The 20,772-nt window shown below is 28.3% G+C and overlaps 5 protein-coding genes across 13 annotated transcripts; 2 read left to right on the top strand and 3 right to left on the bottom strand.

The window, feature by feature from the left end:
• Positions 1-383: 383 nt before the first annotated feature.
• On the bottom strand, positions 384-3,845 carry JMJD5 (Jumonji domain containing 5). 6 transcript variants are annotated; one of them, XM_035095233.1, is made up of 10 exons: positions 3,777-3,824; positions 3,448-3,711; positions 2,503-2,648; positions 2,281-2,425; positions 2,051-2,216; positions 1,821-1,979; positions 1,546-1,763; positions 1,316-1,468; positions 838-1,154; positions 389-770 (listed from the first exon to the last, which is right to left on the bottom strand). In XM_035095233.1, exons 3-9 carry the CDS (start codon positions 2,640-2,642, stop codon positions 897-899), a joined length of 1,239 nt encoding a protein of 412 aa, XP_034951124.1. In that variant the 5' UTR covers positions 2,643-2,648; positions 3,448-3,711; positions 3,777-3,824; the 3' UTR covers positions 389-770; positions 838-896. The 6 variants fall into 6 exon arrangements, with proteins under 6 accessions (XP_034951126.1, XP_034951125.1, XP_034951122.1 ...); XM_035095235.1 differs by lacking the exon at positions 3,448-3,711 and having other exon boundaries at positions 384-770; positions 3,777-3,845; XM_035095234.1 differs by lacking the exons at positions 3,448-3,711; positions 3,777-3,824 and adding an exon at positions 3,366-3,445 and having other exon boundaries at positions 387-770.
• A 384-nt stretch (positions 3,846-4,229) lies between these two features.
• On the top strand, positions 4,230-6,291 carry Tango10 (transport and golgi organization 10). The gene is made up of 3 exons (XM_035094995.1): positions 4,230-4,550; positions 4,642-4,782; positions 4,885-6,291. Exons 1-3 carry the CDS (start codon positions 4,431-4,433, stop codon positions 6,145-6,147), a joined length of 1,524 nt encoding a protein of 507 aa, XP_034950886.1. The 5' UTR covers positions 4,230-4,430; the 3' UTR covers positions 6,148-6,291.
• Positions 6,292-6,623: 332 nt separating this feature from the next.
• gfzf (GST-containing FLYWCH zinc-finger protein) lies at positions 6,624-8,097 on the top strand. Its single transcript, XM_035092810.1, has 5 exons — positions 6,624-6,970; positions 7,040-7,098; positions 7,182-7,323; positions 7,394-7,511; positions 7,578-8,097. Exons 1-5 carry the CDS (start codon positions 6,836-6,838, stop codon positions 7,817-7,819), a joined length of 696 nt encoding a protein of 231 aa, XP_034948701.1. The 5' UTR covers positions 6,624-6,835; the 3' UTR covers positions 7,820-8,097.
• A 193-nt stretch (positions 8,098-8,290) lies between these two features.
• Positions 8,291-14,469, bottom strand: LOC118073132 (putative thiamine transporter SLC35F3). 2 transcript variants are annotated; one of them, XM_035093450.1, is made up of 11 exons: positions 14,111-14,469; positions 13,870-14,036; positions 13,541-13,797; positions 12,928-13,077; positions 12,505-12,855; positions 12,283-12,411; positions 12,015-12,204; positions 11,839-11,928; positions 11,628-11,757; positions 10,062-10,336; positions 8,291-9,111 (listed from the first exon to the last, which is right to left on the bottom strand). In XM_035093450.1, the coding sequence occupies exons 2-11, from the start codon at positions 14,003-14,005 to the stop codon at positions 9,059-9,061; spliced, it is 1,761 nt and encodes a 586-aa protein (XP_034949341.1). In that variant the 5' UTR covers positions 14,006-14,036; positions 14,111-14,469; the 3' UTR covers positions 8,291-9,058. The 2 variants fall into 2 exon arrangements, with proteins under 2 accessions (XP_034949341.1, XP_034949349.1); XM_035093458.1 differs by lacking the exon at positions 10,062-10,336.
• A 1,741-nt stretch (positions 14,470-16,210) lies between these two features.
• On the bottom strand, positions 16,211-20,686 carry LOC118073115 (serine/arginine repetitive matrix protein 1-like). Of its 3 annotated transcripts, none has more exons than XM_035093431.1 (8): positions 20,445-20,686; positions 19,819-20,061; positions 19,610-19,742; positions 17,614-19,531; positions 17,452-17,510; positions 17,167-17,235; positions 16,725-16,843; positions 16,211-16,264 (listed from the first exon to the last, which is right to left on the bottom strand). In XM_035093431.1, exons 2-8 carry the CDS (start codon positions 20,059-20,061, stop codon positions 16,244-16,246), a joined length of 2,562 nt encoding a protein of 853 aa, XP_034949322.1. In that variant the 5' UTR covers positions 20,445-20,686; the 3' UTR covers positions 16,211-16,243. The 3 variants fall into 3 exon arrangements, with proteins under 3 accessions (XP_034949322.1, XP_034949314.1, XP_034949331.1); XM_035093423.1 differs by having other exon boundaries at positions 20,290-20,684; XM_035093440.1 differs by lacking the exon at positions 17,167-17,235 and having other exon boundaries at positions 20,290-20,684.
• Positions 20,687-20,772: the final 86 nt, after the last annotated feature.

A 20,772-nucleotide genomic window follows, 5' to 3' on the forward strand; every position in this document is an offset into this window, starting at 1 on the left:
TTTGAATGATTATTCATCTTTAGGCTCAACAGTCTACCTGTTGATCTAGTTTCCATAAATTACACTTTATTTTAGTACTTCTAAAAAATGTATAACATAAATAAAATGTTCCAGAACGCAAAGAGGATGAATGAATTAACTATTGAACTTGTCAACAAATCGGTTTATTGTGTAAAAATAAAATAATCGATACAGTGATCAATCTCAATAAACAGTGAATCTTAAAAATAGCTTCAATCGCCGACACTTAGCTAGGGTAAGATGCTAATAATAAATCTGACCAAGTTTATAAAGTATAATTTCAGTATAATGAAAGTATGAATAACTTGTTAAAAAATATTTAATTCAATAATTAAAAACTAGAATTTTAAATAATTAAAAATACCATTATTTTTAGGCTTAAGAATAATATTTTCACTAAAAAATCAACGATTTTATGAATGAAAAAATGATTGTAAGATAAATTTAAAATCATTAGCAAGGTTAAAAGCTCATGAGAGAATCAGTGAAAAAAGTGTACAATCATTTAAAATCAATTATGGATTACTATGTGTTCTAGATGTTCTTACCTCAAGTTTTATAATTGGTGGATATATAGTCTCTGCCATTGTTATAAAATTATAAATTTTACATTGAAATTGACGACTTTCATGTATATATGTTCTTGTATATACGTCCTATACTGAAGACATAAGTCGTTTAAGTATTTTTAGCACACGTTGAAGTATACATTTCTTTCATTTTCGATCTCAAGTCACATGGAAAATATTCTATATAACAATTAAAATTGCCAATTTTAGTCAACATATAATTATACGATAAATTTAAGGACGATACCTCTTAAACTTTTAATAAAGATACTTCTTTGGTCCATGTAATCATTTATTCTAAAAATATTAATTCCACCAGAAACTTATTGAAAAACTTGGTGAAAGACTGACAACATGATGCCACCAGCCAGGAGGAATATATAACATTTCTCCTGGTTCAAGATAACACATAAATCCTTTAGCATTTTTAAACTTAGGGAATTTCTCATAATCTGGATTAAGTGGATCAACCCCAGCTGTGTTACATAATAATCTAGTGGCATAAGGATACAAGTACTCTCGATCATTCGGATGATATAGAATAATTTTTTTGCACCCAAATACCTAAATTAGACAAACCTACATTAATCTAGATCAGATCTTGTTGAATATAGAATTAGATCTAATCACACCTAATTAGATCGAGTTAATCTACATGAAACGAACGTCAGATTTGACCAAACCTAATTAAATTTAATTATAGCTTATCTTCTTTGGTACATTACCTGACACAATAAATTATCCCTTGGATCACAATGTAATGGAGATATTGTTCCTTTAGGACCGAACCAAGCGTTGATATCAACAGGTGCATTATCAGCATTGTCTCCAAAACAACAATAATCAGGTATTGAAAAATCTTCTTTTAAATCTGGAATCTGTTTATATAAGATTAAATAATTTTCTTAATAGAAAAAGATAAAATAAATAACTGAAAAAATATGTTTTAAATTACTTGTTCGAACAACTGATGTTGAGCTAAATATCCAACTTTTTCCGGAGTTCCTTTTACATGTAATTGAATAAAGTCTTTCAAAGTAAGAAGTTGTTGCGACCAGTCTTCTTCTGTGTACGATGATCCTATTTCTATCGGCACTGTTCTTGTTCCAGCTACTTTTATTAAATAATTTGGATCTTTCCATAATGTTAAAGCTCTCCAATGATCCATGCATCCTAAGTAAATAAATTACAATATAAGTTTGTAAATAATGATGATAATAAGTTATATACCTTCTAGAATAGCAGGAGTTAATGCAAACACTTCTCTATGAAATGTTTCCAAAGAAGGTGTTTTATAACGCTTTACCCAGATACAATTTTGGAGAAGTTCTTTTGGTAGACGGTCTCCAGTGTCTTCGAACAAAGTTTCAGTAGCTTTAGAAACATCATCTAGAAGTTTTTAGTGTGGTATTACTATCGATATTACAGAAATAGAAACTATAATAATGCCAGAAACTTACGAGAAAGATATTCATTTATTCGAGATGCTATGTCGGTTAATAAATTTGGAAAGTTTTCCAAAGGAGCTCCCAGAAGAAGACCTTTATCAACTTGTTGGGCAACTTCTTTGATTTTTTCATTTTTTTCTATCCCATCATAATCAGAATAAATTTCTAGCACAATAGACTACAAGTGTATTGTAAAAAACTAATAATTTTAATTGATATGATATGCTAAAAGAAAAAAATACCTTCACGATACTACAAATTGTATACGAATATCGATGCTGGATCGGAACATTTTTCCAATGTCCGGTATTTAAATCTTCCCAGATTCTATACAGGCAAGCATCAATTCTTATGAGCCTACATTCGATCCAGCTTTTTGATGGTTTTCTAAAAATATATAAGAAATATTTCTTTAATATTGCTCATAGATAGTACTAAGCAATTTATATATAAATAGTAATTACTCATTTTTATCAAGATATTTATGCAATTGTTTGTACAAAGGTACAATGTGAGCTTTTATTTCTGGATGCAGTTGGTCGTTACAAATGTTCAATATATCATCCCAAGGAAATCCTTTTGTAATTAATGGTGCTAGAGACATTTTTATCTGTAATAAAAATAAGAAAATCAAAACATTTCTGTATTATATCAGTTTTATTTTATCTTACAAAAATTATGACGAAGCTAAATGCATATTTCTTTTATTTTTATTGTACAAGTTAGCCCATTGTACAATTAAATGATCAGAAAAAAAATATAATAGCTTTCCAGTCAATGAAAGGGTTTTTACTCTACAAAAGCTCTCTATAAAAATGATTTTTGCTTTGCTACAAAATATTATTCTTAACAGAAATGCACCTAAACATAAAGGTAGACCAGTTCCCGGTCCATTACAAAGTATTAGATCTGGATTTTCTTGGTAAACAATTATTAAAGCTTTGAGAATAGCTATTAGAGTAGTTATCACACTGGTTAAATATGATTGCCCTACTTCTCGACTGCGAAGTATGCTACGAACAACATAATCATTGTTGTTTTGCTCAAGTTGTTGCAGTTTAAGAAAGCTCATTTTATCTGTGGCTCCATGAATATACACACGAGGCGTATATCTCCTTAAATCTAAATTTTGAATAATTCTCAACATTTCGGTTGTATGCCCACCAGAGCCTAAGATTATTAAAGTTTTTACTCGATTTTTATCATTCCTGGCCACAGTTTGATTATCAAAATATTTTATATAAAGAATACGACTTATTAATAAAGTTATAATAACAATTATAAAAAATATGAAATCCATAGTTATTCATAAAACAGAGCTTTTTACCTGTAAGAAATTAATTAATATTTAAATCACACTTTTGGATTATTTAGATGCATAGATAATTTAACCTCACAAACATGCATACCTCGTTATTTAGAATTCTCTCTATAGATATTATTGCATTGTAAATAATAATTTATATATGTATTGACAAAAAACATATTATTTTACTTCGATAATAGTGAGCATTTGAATAAATTCTGTAATTTAGTTTTCTTTTAAATAAGTCTATATGTTTTGTCAACTACGGTTGGAGGTTATACCGGGAAATTTTTGGCGCATGCGCACAAATTGTTTCTAAGCTGGTTCACAAACTTGAAATAATTAATTTCCCGTATAAAATAATTACCTGTATAATAATTTCTAATTAATAATAGCTTAAAATAACTTTAAATAAATAATTTCCCGTGTAACCTCAAATTTTACTCTTCTAGTGTTTTGATTGTAGCTCGTCAATAATCCGTCTAAATGTCCCGTGGGAATAACTACGGTCATTAATTCTATTTAACTGCGTAAAAGTTATCTGCGCATCAATTAAATTAATAAAAAAATTTGAATCCGCGGATAATTTTGTTTTATTTTCGGTTTTTTTCCAGTATGAAAATATATTTCTCTTCATCAAAAGACCAATATTTAATAACAATAAAATAAATGAACAAAATTATTATGTATATTGAATCAAAAATATTGAGAATTTTATTAAAATTGTTTTGGTGTATTTTCAATAAATATATCATATTCAAATGTTCGCGGTAGCCATTACTTTGGAAAAATCCGATGGTCGGTTAATTAACTGGTAAATTAATCGATAAAATAGTTACAAGTAAAAATGACAGTGATTTTGTCTTTTACTAGAATTCTCTCTTAGTTTTTTCTTTAGTTTATGTTCAAGTGAGAAGATCAAGGATGGAGACGTGAAAAGTGTAAATATACACATTCAACATACCTAGAGATATTTTTTAAATGAAGAAAATAATGGAACTTGTTATAAAAAATCCATGATGCCCTAATTGCATTTTATGCATAAAGGGCACCAAAAGCTTAATAACGTCGAGAAAACATGTGCAAATGTTGCGTAGTACTTTAAGATGGGTAACGAGTTTTACTAGTATGGATCAAAGTAAAATGACAACTCTTCAGAATGAACCAACCACCAGTGATGTTCCTACAACTCCTGATGCGATTGAGGTATTACTTCAATATCTTACAATGACATTTTTGAATCATTTCAATCAAACCTAAATACAAGTTCAATTTTTAATATAAATTATTTTTTCAGGTGGATAATTCGCATACAATTCTTTTAAAAATAGCAACATTATATGCTGAACGGCTTATGAATGACATTTGTTTAGTGGTAGATGGAATTGAATATCCTGCTCATCGTCTTATTTTATGCGCTTCTAGTGATGTATTTCAAGTAAAAAAATGATTATGCTACTCTTATGTTGAATCGTATAATATATTCATAATTATCTTAGGAATAATAAATTTATTCATTTGTTTATTTTTCAAATTGTAGGTAATGTTAATGAGTCCCCAATGGTCAGAATCTCAAGAAAGTCGTGTAACACTTCAAGAAACTCCACAATGCGTTCCAATATTCAGCGAATTTCTTCGATATTTTTACACAGGCCAAATTAGAATTAGCTACGAAGTTGTTTTGCCAATACTATCATTAGCTGATAAATATAATGTAAAGGATTTAATCACTCTTTGTTTGGAGTACATGCAGAATCACATTGCAATTGCAGCAATTCATGGTACATTAGTTTCATGGTTGGAGTACACATCGAACTGTGGTCATTATGAAATTACTCAAACATGCCAGAATTTTATCAAATGGAATATTGAATTAGTAGCAAAAACATCTGACTTTGGTAATTTTGAATTAGATGTCCTTGTATCATTACTTCATCAAAGTAGTCTTGTCATAAAAGATGAAATGACTTTGTATAAATGTCTTGAATCATGGTTAAATTACCAAGCCAACCGTATGAAAGCCCAACTGCCACCATTAGAATATGAATCAACATTAAAACAACTTGTGATCGCCGTCATGACTCCCGTCAGATTTCCTATGATGTCACCGCGCCAGCTTGCAGAACTTTTATTATCTCCACTTACAAAAAAGTACAAGGAGTTTTTTGTAGAAAGAATGGCTATTGGAATGTCATTTCATTCAGGACAACATGATAGAGTTCAAGAAGTTATTAGAAATGAAGACGATGGAGCTCTTTTATTTGAACCAAGACTTTACACTGTTGATACTTGTAGTTCATTACTCACAGTTGAAAATTTCCATAATCTGCCTGCATACCACACTAGAACTCTTGTGTTCTCTAGTCATTCATTTCTTGCAGAACATGCAGGTGATCGTGCCTGTGAATGGGTCATTGATATTTATCCAAAAGGAGTTTGGTTTAAAAAATTTTTCCTTATAGTCTGGCAAGGCACTGTAGAAATGCCTGAACATGTAATACGATCAGTCAGACTTTCATTAACTTGTAAAGAACCTCCTGTTAATGCTGATGCTGATATGAGAGTAAAAATTGGTGTTTTAATATATGGTCTTCAAGATGGTGTTGAACACATTGCTAGAGTTACTGAAATTACTCACCGATTCAGCAAAACAGATCGTGTTCTTAACTTAGATGATTTACTGCCTTTCGAAGAGCTTAATCCTCAACCAAGTGCTAAATCACCAAACACTACATCATCTTATCTCGTAGGTCCTAATAGAGATGTACTCAAGCTTCATATTGTTATATCACCTGCTAATTAATTATTTTATTTCCATTATAAATTTTGTTTATGCTTCTTACGTCAAGCGAATTGCTGTTTTATTTTATTCAGAATATATTCTAGTTTATAAGTTTATGAAAAATAATTTTTTATTTTATGTTATATACTTTAATTAATGTGCCAGAATAATTTTTATTTTTATTTGATAAAGTGTACATTATTCAGAAATATTTGAAACAATATTCAAAGAAAATTAAGTATAACGAAAAAAATTTACGTGAAATTAATGAAAATTAAAATAGAGAGATAACTTGAAAATGAATATACTAAATGTAAGAAATGTTAAGTCATTATTTTATGTATATATGGAATTGTTATAAATAAAAAAAAAAGCATTTCTGTTTACTATTTTAAGTAGTTATTTTTTTCAACATAATATTTACCTCTAAATTATATTTATTATCAAGAGATATCAAAGAGTAAATAGGCCACTGAGAAATTGATAGCGTAAAATCACCAGCAGAGAAAGGATTTTGGATTACAATTCCAGAGTGTGATTGGATAGAAGTTGTGAAATATCCATGGTCACATTAAAAATGTAAGTGTGACAGTATACTAGAGCAGAGGTATACATCATTATACACTTGATTCTTAATACCATTAGTAGCTAGACCACTTCTAAAAGTGTTTGTGAAGCTCAGTCATTAGCTCAGTTATCTTTATTTACCATGAAACTTTACGCTGTATCTGATGGACCACCATCTCTGGCTTGTAGAATGGCTTTGAAAGCTCTCAATTTAAAATACCAATTAGTTGATGTTGATTTTTGTAAAGGAGAACATATGACTGCAGAATACGAGCAGGTAAAGTCCATTATGATTATAAAATTATTGTATGAGAACCACATCGAACATCAATGAGTTTACTTACAGTTAAATCCACAAAAAGAAATTCCTACTTTGGAAGATGACGATTTAATTATGGGTGAAAGGTAAGATACGTTATTGTAGAAGTATTGTTATGTAACTCGATTGTAGCTTATGAGTTGATAAATCTCAATTATTCGTTGAACAGCAACGCCATTCTTCAATATCTTTGTGATAAATATGATGTGAATGGTAAACTCTATCCAAAAGAAGCCAATGCTCGAGCAATTGTTAATCACCGGCTTTGCTTCAATTTGGCGATGTATTATAAAAACATTTCTGAATACTCAGTAAGTAATATAAAATTACTCATTCTTGAATATTTAGTCGATAAATTATTTTATTTCTTCTAATGGATAGCTAGCTCCAATGTTCTTTGCTTATGAACGAACTGCTCTGGGCTTGAAGAAAGTAAAAATGAGTCTGGATGTCTTTGAAACTTATTTGACACGTACCAACTATTCATATGCTGCTGCAGGTTCGTAAATAATATAATTTACCAACTTTTTTTTAAAGATAATATATTATTCTTATTATAATTTAGATTTTCTAACTATTGCTGACTTTCAATTGATTACTGCAACAATGTGTCTTGAAGCAATTAATTTCCCATTATCATCTTGGCCAAAAATTGAAAAATGGTATCAAAGTTTTAAAAAAAATCATCCTGAATTATGGGAAATAGCAGAGGGTGGTTTAAAAGAACTTAGTGACTTCGAAAAGAATCCTCCTGATTTATCACACATGAAACATCCAATTCATCCTATTCGAAAAATGAAAAAATAAAAAAATTTGTGTACTTGAATACTATGAAACGAAAAAGTTACATTATCTAATAGTTACACAAATATAATATAACTAATTATGTATTTTTTTTATGTTATTATAACACATAATTACATTGTATTCCAAAAATACCTACTGATTCATCATAAAAAGAGATGAAAAATTCTAGACAAATTTGCTGAAAGTATTTGATAGAATTTACATGTATATATTGAAATTTCAATTAATTGATAACAAAATCAGTCATAGTTTAAATCTTTTATATAAATTTTGAGCGATTAATCCTATATTAAGATGAATAAACATTATTTAAAGTATAACTACGATTTTTTATACAACTCTTATTATTTAATATATATTAAGTTTTCTATCCTACAGAAGAATAATTTACTCATAATTGTTATTATCAATATTATTATTATTATTAGATTTCTTTTTTAAAAAAGGCAATAAACTTACTTATATGCCACATCACAGTTTTTCTTAATTCCAAAATTAAATTTTAATTTCTTGTTGTATATAACAATATACTCTAAACATTGTAAGTATGAAAGTGAAGTGTATACATGAAATTTTAGTGATCTCTAGTAAGACTGACATAACAGCAGAATAATTTATGTTTACATTTAGTACATGTGAACAATTTTCATTATTTTATAGAAATAAAATGTATGAGAAGACTTTCGATAGAAAATTACTATTGAGTATTTAATAAAAAGTAAATTAATGTTGAAAATAATATTTCGATAAAAAATTAAATTTATTGAGCCAATTTTACGACATTCCTTAATGATTCTGCTCTTTATAGTAATTTTTCACCAAAAGTCTTTCCACAGAATAATTGACAATTAAAAGATGACATATTATTTAATTCAAGTTTCAAAGATATTGAACCACTAAAAAATACTTTCTTTTTTGATTCTAACAGGTATATGAATATCAACAATAATCATTGAACAATTTAATTAAATGTATTAGAGTTGTTAATTGTCAATTGATTTTTCGATTAATTTCAAAATTATTTAATATCTTTTAACAAATGTCATTGTAAATTTGTGAATTCTTTTTTCAACAAATTTGAACATATAATTTACTTTGATTCAATCGTCTCATACTTGGATTTTACATCATTGATAATAATCATATGTTTAGAGCTTTTCCGTTGGTTTAAAAATAGTCACCGAACTCTTCCAGAGGGTGAACGTAAATGAGATTTTATATAACCAGTTCGGTAGTCGATTACGTCGCGGGATGCACCGCCTGGCATCCCGTGCCTGTGTCTCCGACTCCATCTGAAATCAATTGTTTAGTATTTTTAATGGCTTCATAATTTTACATGTTAAATCTTACAATCAAATAAAAATCATAATTTCATCAATATTTAGACATAAAAATAGTAACAATAAATTTTGAAATTTACACAAGTTCATAAGATATGTAATTCAATCATTGAAATGTTGCAGCACACACAAAACCTAAGAATAAAAAATCTTATTTATTCTGATTAGAAACAAAAAAGTGATTAATCAATTAATATAAATGGTTTATTTTGTCTTTAATACTTTATTGTTTCATTAGAATTAATAAGATTGTTGTAAAAAAAAATATTTAATATTCCAATTAAGATAAAGAAACAAACAAAATCATACCACTACAATTTTACCAATGCATATAAACTATATAATATCAATAATAATTCATATAAGAATCAATTTTTCAAATATATATTTATAAAAGAAGTAGAAAATACGAAGCAAATCGTCAACAACAATTTCCAAATAAGAATTAAATTGTACACTAAATCTCTGTTAGTTTTAAAATTAGTAATATGAATAAAAAAAAAAAAAGAACATTTCATCTTTCTACAAATTCTCTGATAACTTTACAAAATATCATTTATATTTTATTATTAATTAAAATTACCTGCTGTTCATTTACTATAATCAAATACCATTGCAGCTTATAATTTCATGAGGTTAATTGATAGCATTTAATCCTGGATATGTTTTCACAAACTGAACTCCTTTCAATACTTCAAAAATAAATAACAAATCATTAGAGAAAAGACTCTGATGGTCTGTAGAAAGATGAAATATAAAAAAAAAAATACCTTGGTCATTGAATGTAAATATAAACACTGATAAGGAACTTTTCCTTTTAATGCAGAACATAACAAAGATATGTATGACTAGTAATATTAATTTCGATCGTTTTCTGATGGATAATCTGCAATCAAGCATACCTTGTTGAGTTTGTGGGACGATGTGCGAACGATGGTTGTTGGTAGTGGTTGAGGTTGAGATAGGAACACGATGCGGGGTTTCAGAGGATGAGGACACGGCGTTATGCCGTTGAGGCAAAGTGGTCTGATTGTTTGCGGAGTTTGGAAGAAGGGTTTGTCCATCACCTTGAGACGAAGATACACCATAGTTGCGACGGAAATGCCGTTGTTGAAATGATTGTCTGCGGCTCCTATTCATTCCAACTTTTCCAACCCCACGTTGTTGTGGATTTGTACTGCATCAACCCCATTTACGTGATATTGTCTCATTATTTTTATCTATTATATTTAGTATAATTAAGCCCATCCCATAAAATCCCTTAACATGACATCATTCAAGTATTATTTTTTTTTTGTTCTATTGTATTGGCATTATTGAAAAAATAATTATTGTTCAATTCTCGTTCATTGTCAATCGGAAAGGTAGGTTTTACAATTGAAGTTATTGAACTGCGACATAACCGAACTAAAAATGAACCAATATTTAATCGAAAATCGATGAGTAAATTCACGAGGGAATCGTTTTCCGATTGTTATCATGTTTATAGAGGAAAATGAGGTAAGATGGTTCCCCTGAGGGGTTATATCATCATATGAGAAAACTTATTTCCAAAGTTTACTATCTAATAATCAATAACATTCGTTAGTTTATAATAAGGAGATTTTTAATTTTTAGAAATATTATTTTAGAAAATTAAAAAAAATTTTAATTACAAAATAAAATTTTATTTAAAAAAACTTTCATGTTTTAATTAACAAAATATAATTTTATAAAATAGAAATATAAACAACTGCATACGACATACAAAGCATGCAAACAAACAAAGCTGCTATAAAACATGCACTTATTCATAATTAATTTTCATGTATGCTCTACTATACTATAATTAATTTACATCAAAATTAGTTTGTCATACGTTTCTTTATACTGTTAATAAAGTTAATGTAAAGGTTTATGTATACTTAAAAGAATATGGTTATTTTTTTTAATCAATTTCTCATAAATTGATTTAAGAACTTTCTAGATTATCTTTGTTTATGTTCATTTTAAAAACTAATCTAGAATGATTTATATTTTTTCAATAACAAATAATCAACCTGTTATTTTTAAATTTAAACTTATTTAATTGAACGTAAATATTGATAGAAATTGACACAGTTTTCAACTTGAAATGAAATTTAATCATTTTTGCTTCTTTTCAATACCAAATTTTTTCCTGATAGTAATGATTTTGATATTATTGACTTTTATTTAATATTTATCTCTGAATAAATTTCAATATAAAAAGCATTAAAGTAAAAAAAATAAGACAAGTTATAAGCGAAACTTTATGCAAATAATTATAGTATGGTAAAAGAAATAAAATATATTGACAATTAGTTGTATTTTATAAAAATTATTAAAAAGACAGAGAATTATAGATATATAAAAAGCTCATATCTAGGAGCTAAAATATAAATAAAAGGTTCAAGCTAAAACTAAAAAATACGTGGATAATAACGTGGAGTTAAATTATAATTACATACCGAAGTAGTCGAGTAAAATAATCAGGCCAGTTATCAGGAAACATAACGAGGAAAAATCCTACTGCAATTAAGATCATTCCTGCCAGTTTCATCCCTACAAAGTGAGCACCATAGAGAACGACATCAAGAGCTGAAATAAAATGAAAGCAATAATTATTTATACAAAGAGATGCATTAGTTCTTTTATTTGTTAAAAAAATTTTATTCATACCAGCTGATACTGGCACAGCTGTGATGAGTCCCAGAGTAATAAATAAATCATAAGTTAATGCAATACTAAAGTTACCCAACATGTTTGCCACTGAAAGGAAGTAATACGATTATTTAATAATTACTGTCAACAGTAATTAATTTTTAAATATAAAATTAAATTAAATTTTGTTAAACCTAAATGAAGTATGCTCGCAGATAAAAGTGCAGCCCATGGTAATCTAGCCCAATAAATGTATTCTACACCAGAAAAGTATAGAGCTAAACAAACAGGCCACAAAAGAGCTGCGTTACATAAACCAATGAGTGAAAAAAATATTGAAACTTGACCAAACGTAGTTTCTCCTATGACTTTTTTAAAAAGAACCTGAAACACAATTTTTTATTTATTGTTTTATATCTTTTTTCAGTTAAAAGAATTTTTAATTATAAAATTTTCTTTTACCTTATATACTGCTGAACCTGCAGCAGCTGAAGTAGCTAATACAACCCCGCCTAAAGTAGGACTTCCAGTAATTCCATCCATATATGCCAACAATGCAACACCAGTGTCGCACAGAATTACAGCAACTATCTTTAAATTGAAAAGATCATACCATACTTTTATACTAAAAATTAATTTCTATTTACTAAATTAATCATGATATAATTTTGAAAAACATCATACCCTCACGCCCACAAATTGTTCATGTAATATAACCCAAGATAGAAGGTAAACACAAGATACATTAGTTGCAAATAGTGCCATAACATCTGTGGCAAGTAGTATCCGAAGAGAATGAATGTACATATAATTAGTTGCCACCCAAAGTCCACAGAAGAAGCTACATCGTGTTAGAAAACGACCACCAGTTAAACCTTTATCTCGAAAGCCTCGTAAACTTTCAGCAATCACCTCCGAGGGACTTATACATTTACTTTTAGCAACTCGACAGATAAAATATATTGGAAAATAAAATATTGCCCAGTTAGTACAAAACCACGTAGTAAAAAATGGAGCATTATAAGGTAGAACAATCTGTAATAGAACATCATATTAATTAGAATATTATATTTATATAAAATATCTTTTTTAACTTGGCTCTCTTACAGATTGGTGGTGAAGTCCAGTGGTAGAATTACCATTAAAGCTCTCTAAGCTCGCAATATCTGGTTTGTGGAAGTATAAATATTTAATACAATGAGTAGCTCCAACCCAGCTGGCAGTCACACATACAGTAACGCATACGCCAAAGTAAATCTGTAATAATTATAAACGAAAATTTATTAAAAAACTTTGCCTAGTGTTTGTAAATATTAAAAACACAGCAAGCTTAATTAATTGGATTGGTTCAACTCTAATTTATTATCCCATTAATTTTTATGTGCTATAATACTACCTACGATTGATTAATACTACTGTCATAATTTTTTCAGTAGTATAAGTCTATAATAAAAGATGTATAATATTGTAATAAGAATAAAATGACATTCTAGAAAAATACGTAATTATAGTGGTGACGAATTGTAGATCATTGAGAATAAGAAATTACTTAAAAACCACTATATAGGTTTTTTATTATCGATTTACTACTAAATAAAGAAAATTGCTCACTTTAATACTATATTTCTTTCATGTCGTACTCTTTTCATTGTGTTAGATCATTAAGATGTAGATTAAACAATATCTATTGTAGAAGTCATTAGGGATAATAATAAACAACCTTTTTTGCAGACTCAGCACAACAAGAGGCATAACAACGTGTTAGAGAATGTCGCCTAGTTTGATAACTAACAGTAGAACCTCCAGAATAACAGGTAGCTTGATTTTGTCCTTGACCACCAGTACAGCCTCCACCCCCTCCGGAGTCACGAAATCCTGCCCTACTGCCGTCACAACTGCCACCAGTTTCAAGTGACCTACAGCTTGATGCAGAGTCTCCACATCCTCCAAGAGTACTGCAGCCTTGTTCACACCCACCTAAACCCAAAATCAATCATGTTTATTTATTGGATATTTTCGTTTAATCTCTATTCATTGTATGCTTAGTACCTGAAGTATCCACGACAACATGACCAGGGCTAGTGTAAACACCATGATTCGTGTGATCATCATTGTGAATGATACTTGGAGCACGAGATCGACGTGGGTGGAAAATGGTCGCTACTTCGGCGACACTACTAGTCATCTTAGCTTTTTTTACAAATCCAATGATTTACCTAATATAAAAATATAAATTACAATCTTATTATGAATTAATTTTTATTTTCATTAGGTTGAAAAAAATACTTACCAAATGCATGATCTGTTTGGCTGATTTGAACATTAAGTCTTCATTATTTTCACTTATTGTCACAGAAATTTATTGTAACTAAAAACATTCTTTTATCGGACATAAGTTATGTAGAATATCTGACCCAATTTTTAAATGTTTGCATATTTTCAGAACTCAGATCAGTCTGGGTAAATATTTACATACAACATTTTTAGATTTTTTTTTACAAAATTTCTGTTATTATTCCATAAGATAAGTTAACAAATTTTTCAGAATTATATGTTTTTAATCGAATGATGATTAAATGCACTAAGCTTTAACATATGTAAGAGAAATCAACTTTGAAGGGTCTCACACTGTCGAGCTTCTAAAGCTTCAATGTGCCATTGATTACTGAAGTTTTCAAAGGGTCAGAAATCCACCACCCCGATCAAGTTCTAGTCCGTAACGCGTGCGCATTATTAACTTAACTCATGCGAAATATAATACATAATAATTGGCAATGTCAAATACTTTTAATCAAACCTGTCAGGTGCACGCAATATTAAGATTATCACACCATCGACAAAAGTACTTCAGTACCTATAAATGTACTACACCTTATTAATAATGGTAGTTTTAAAAGTGTATGAATAACAATAGAAATAAGCTTAATGTATTAAAAAAAAATACAAAATCTCATAAAAAATTAATTAAATTCAGTAGATTACTGTTGTTTAATTTTCAATTAACTTTATTTTTATTACTAAGGGCATTAAAGAAAAAACTTTTATTGTTTATAAAATAATATTTTTTATTTTTCTGAAATAAAAAGTATGAATAATGCATTAATATAATGTGCTTTTAAAATGCACTAAATTTGTATTAAATGAGTTTTTTTGTTGAGTAATAACTACGTTTTTTTTTTTTTTTTACGTAGATCCATTTCTGATGCATGTAAAAAATCTATAGTATAAATATAAATATAAATACGTTTATGTACATGCTTAAAAGTTTTTTACGATAAACACTCGATGATTCCAGTCTTTAGTGTACTTGAATATAATATTTCATTTTTAAAATAATTGCTAATAAATATATTTATCAATTTTTCCGAAAAGATGAATAGTTTTAATCATCGAGGTGAATCGTCTTGATAACAATTCGAACAATAAATAGAATTGTAATTATTTAAAATGTACGAATGAACATTATATTAATTTATCACAGAAAACATTGTAAATCATAAAACCATTTTTGTTTGAAAATTCAAATATTTATCTACATTATGCACATATTTGTTAATTATTATAATCGCTTTATGTATGAATCATTAATATTATTAATATTTATTTATATGTTAAAAACTACGAAAAATATAAAAATGACCGTTTGAGTTTTTGTCAATTGATATATAAGACTTTTTGCATCATCTATAAAAATGGTGAAATATAACACGAACATGGACAAAAATAGTACACTAATCCCAACAGTGATTTAACTAAATACGCATTACTAATAATTATATTAATTAATAGTAACTAATCTTATTATAATGTATCCAAACTTACATAATAAAAGGTTGTTTCCAGGTACAAAATATTTGTTATAAATTTTAATGTACATTCAATAATAATGCTAAAAAATATATACATTTATGATAAATATATGATATTTAAACAAATTTAAGCACACTCTCAGGTTTACAAAAATTATTTTTAAGATCGTTTTTATTATTTTCATTTTCTTATTTATTTATGTTTTTAAGTGTTAAGAGCAAAAATATTTACATGTATATCACATAATAGGTAGAGTACAATCTACTACTTATTATCAATTTATTTAATTAATAAAAACCTCAATAAAAGTGATAATAAATAAGTAATAAAACTATTTATAATAAGGAATTAAAAATCTAAATAAAAATGCCTATGATTTGTAAATAATTATGAATTTAATCGAAGAGGATATTTACTTATATATACATGTATATTTATGTATATATTATCTCAACTAAAAACTGTACGGGATTACAATCGTCACTAATTATTAATTCATTAATTATGCTATTTTCTAAAACTCATATTTAACAAAATAACGTAAACTGCTACCTCTTTCAATATTTTTCATGTATTTTATTTTTTTTTTTCTTCGTAAAAGTATTCATTTCTGTCAATGAGACTTTTTTTTCCCCTAGACAACAAAAGAAATAAAAAAATTATTTTCTATTCTAAAAGAATTTATTGTAAATAATATTCAAAATAATGGATATTTAAGTGGTATTATTTTGATAGAAGAAAAAATTATTTAAGTAAAAAAAAAAAAAAAAAAAAAAAAATTTTAATTATAAGTATAAGACTAGTTCTTTCATTCATTAAGAATCATTAGATTCTAGCTATGATATTGTTATTAATTTTTTATATACATATTAATTAATGATTATGTTAACATTTATACCATTTTGATTAAAAATATTAAAAATTGTTGCTCAAATGAATATAAAAATAATTATTCGTAATGTCGTGTAGTGAAAATCGTAAATGGCATTAAAGACACGAATAGTTAAGTTATAAAAATCGCGATGTATAGATGAAAGTTAATAATTATTTCTCTTCATTTAATAATCTATTAACAATAAATTTTTGTGCTTTACCTTACGACCTTGTCGTTTTGATAATTTTCTTGATGATTTCGATGATTCACGTATTTCTTGGGTCGATTTATTAATTCCAAGTCTCAGCCGTACAGGAATCTTTGAATCAACTGTTTCATCTGTAAAATCAAAAATTAAAAATATATTTAGACTAATTGTTTTGAAATAATTATATAACAATATAATTTATTTTAAATAATGATTGAAGACTAGGGAAATATATAAAAGTAGAATATCTAGTATGGTTATTAAGGTTTTATATCAAATTGTTCAGATCATGCAAAGAGAAAGGTATCACAACTGTTACCATCCTTTTTTACCGTAATTTAGGAGAAAATACTTTCTGAATAAATTAAAGGATCATTGGATGAAAATAAACTAATAAAATTTTAACTATTTTGGAATACGCAAAATTAGTTAAAATTTTCTTCACTTATTTTACCTTCAGAATCATGTAAATCAGTTATGGATCTATGCAATACAGTCACTCGACGAACTTCTTTCTGTGCATCTATAAAATAGGTAACAATTAAAAATCTTTTTCTCCGTAATTCATCGATTATTGTCAAAAATCTGCCGCCAATGATCACAAAAATAAAAAAAAATTGGATTGAAATTTCGAAGATCGAATATCGGACTACGTGAGCGATACATAGAGTTTAAAATGTTTTTAGAATTACTAGAGTTCAATTGGAAAAAAATTGCTATAAAAGAAAAATATACTTACTTTTATCATCTCCTTTAGCCAAATGTCGCTGACTGATTTTTGCATTATTTTTAACAACTCTGTAAAATGAACAAATTATTTAATTAGAAAATTTTCCCTTATAACAATTTATGTAATTAATGAAGTAATAATTAGTAAATACATTTGTAATAGAATACATACTCATTAACAACCCCTTTGAATGCAGATTGCAAAAGTCTAGCAGACTGAAATGGCACAGTTCGATTCAATCTTTCTGCTCGTCTCCTGCTCAGTTCTGTTCTTAAATCTGCTTCTTCATTCGGAATTTCATCTGTCGCAGTTTCTGCCTCATCATTTGAATGTTCTGGACTCGCTCGTATTTTTTTCTTGCTCTTCTTTTCTTTACCAATACGTTCTGACAATGGCAATTCACCTTTCAGTTTTCCCACTCGATAAATTTCTTTGTCTTTTTTCTTTTTCTTCTTTACACGACCTTTAACTTGAACTGGAGCAACATCTTCAGGTAATGCTTCATCTTTTACTGAATTATTATCAACTTTAACGGCTAAGTCTTCAAAATCAAAACTACTTTGTAAACACAACTCATTCTCCGACATTTCTTCCATTATTTCTTGAGCCTTTATTTCAAGAGTATCCAATTCCATATTATCCAAAACATTCGCTTTTTTCACCGATGTCTTCGTATTTAATTTAATTTTCTTATTGTCATTGATTGGATCGATTGGTCGTGTTGATTCAAATTTTCTCCTACGAGCTTCAAGAATTGGATCGTTAGTTGTTGTTTCACTAGATTCTTTTGTAGTCGATTTATTTTTTAATTTAGATAAATCTGGGGACGAATTTTTTCTTCTAGATGGCGATATATCTTTTTTATAACTAGAATTATCAGGTGGAGTCCTAGAACGATTTTTTCGAGATGATTCTTCAATAGGAGAACGTTTTCGTCTCGGTGACAATCGAGGAGAATTTCTAGGTGATGACCAAGGTGATCGACGAGGTGAAAACTGTGGCGATCGTGATGAAAAATGTCGAGGTGATGCGTCGAGATATTTAGAACGTACTGCTAATGTATATGTAGGTGATCTTGGAATGGGGGTTGGAGATGTTCTTGACATAGGTGTTGTCGGTGATCTTGATCTTGATGACCTTGATCTTGGTGATAAATATTCAGGTGAATTTGGAGATTTCGATCGAGGAGGCCTAGGAGATCGAGTACGGATATTTCTAGGTGACCGAGAGCGAGATACATTTCTGGGTGAACGTGATCGCCGTCTTGGAGGAGATCGAGAATAAGATCTTCCTCTAGGTGAGAATCGTTTGGGAGACCGTTTAAGAGGCGATCTTATAGGAGAACGCCGAGGAGACTTGGATAACCTTGTTTTCGGCGAATATTTAGGTGATACTCTTCTTGGAGATCTCAATCGAATGTCTTCACGTTGAAACTTTTTTACTTGCCGTGGTGGTGATCTTCTAGGTGATCGTTTTGGAGATTTTTTACGAGATTTAACTCGTGGCGATGGAGATCGATGTTTTTTCAATTCTCTAGTTGTTTCAGCTGGTGATATTGGTCTTTTTTCATTTCTATGAGATCCTGAAGACGAATTATCAGTTTTTTCTATAGTTTCTCGAAGTTTCCGAGCTCTTGATTCATGGTGTTTTTTCATTTCTCTACTTTCTCTTCTAAGAGCCTTTTTATCTTTCTTATCACCTGATTTGTCTCCTTTCATTTCTTTTTCCATTTCATCCATTAGCCTTTCCAAACTGTCTTCTTCTTCAAGATCGGCCATTAATAGTACATCATCATCATCGTCATTATCATCACCATCCTCATCGTCTTCATCATCTTCTTCATTATTATCACCATTATCATTGTTATTTTTTTCATTTTCTACGTCATTATTGTCTTCAATAATTTTGTTATTTTTCTCGGCTTTACGTGAACTTTCCTCACCACCGCTTTGGTTTTCCTTGTTTGCTTCATTATCTTCACTAGCATTTTCTTTTTTGTTTATAAGATCATTTGAATGTTTCTGATTTATTTGATCTTCATCTTCGGAAGTACTTTCATTATCCTTAAAACGTTGAAACTTGGAATCTTCTACAAATATGTTATATTTTAAAATTAGAAATTAATCAATAAATTAATATAATAATCAGTCTTAATTTTATTCCTTACCTTTTTCGTCAGAATTCAAAGGTGAATTAGAATTTATCACTTGAGAACTTTCGATTTGTCCATTGTTAACATTTTCTTCCACTGGAACTATTTCTATTAAATTCTGATTATTTCTACTAAAATGGTAGATATTCTGTAACATAAGATATTATTAGAATCATTTTCACTCCATTGAATCAAATTTTAAGGTTAACTTGTAGTCTACTTACTACATTTGGTCTGAGGCTCTTAATTGAAGTGTAATATTCTTTTCGAGTGCTTCTATGTTTGCTGTTATAAGGTGGATAAGTTGTATTCACTTGTAAAATAGCAGATTGCATGGATACCGAGGAAGGCTTAGTATTTGTCGTCGATTTTGATTTCAATGATTGTAAAGCAGCTAGTCTCAATGCCTCCAAATCTTCGTCTTCATCATCATCATGTTTACTTTTTTGATTATTCGAAACCATCATCTAAAATAAACATTAAATTAAATAGTTTGAATGATTAATAGATATTATGATAATTTTATTAACATTCATAAAACATGTATTTCATTTAAACAGGGATGATAGAGTTTGTATACGCAAAAATGAAAATGGTCTTTGAAATATGATATGAAAAGTTTTGTATTAATCTTACACTTCATTAATACAATAGGATATTGACAAAATGAATATTTTTATTTAGTTTTTACATACTTTTTAGTAAAAAAAACTTCTGTTTATCGTGTTTCTCAGAAGTATTCGAGAGTTTATGCAGTGAACACTATTATACGTAATTTATATATAAACGGAATTAAAATCAACACTCATAAACATTTCATGATTTGTGCTTATATTAATAAATAAGTTACCACAAAAAACTTTGTATAATGAATACACTCATAGAATTTGATGATGAATTTTGTTATGAATTTTCACTTCACGTCATTATTTTTTAACCGGAGAAAATGTAGTAGAATTAGATACGCTCTTGACCTAAAATTGTTCAGAACACCAGAAGTCAGGTCCATTTGTCTACTGTCGAATACGTTGCTGCTGAACACAGTCGAATGTTACCGAAATTGCACGAATATTTGTTGTGCGAATTTCAAACTCATAAAGATACTTTCCAATCAAATTATGTAAAAATATGTATACTTATATATAATTTTTCCGGTCAAAATTGAATTTCGAGTTAGA

Source organism: Chelonus insularis, unplaced genomic scaffold, assembly GCF_013357705.1.
Source record: "Chelonus insularis isolate UGA/USDA-ARS -01 unplaced genomic scaffold, ASM1335770v1 contig_131_pilon, whole genome shotgun sequence".
Classification (NCBI taxonomy): domain Eukaryota; kingdom Metazoa; phylum Arthropoda; class Insecta; order Hymenoptera; family Braconidae; genus Chelonus; species Chelonus insularis.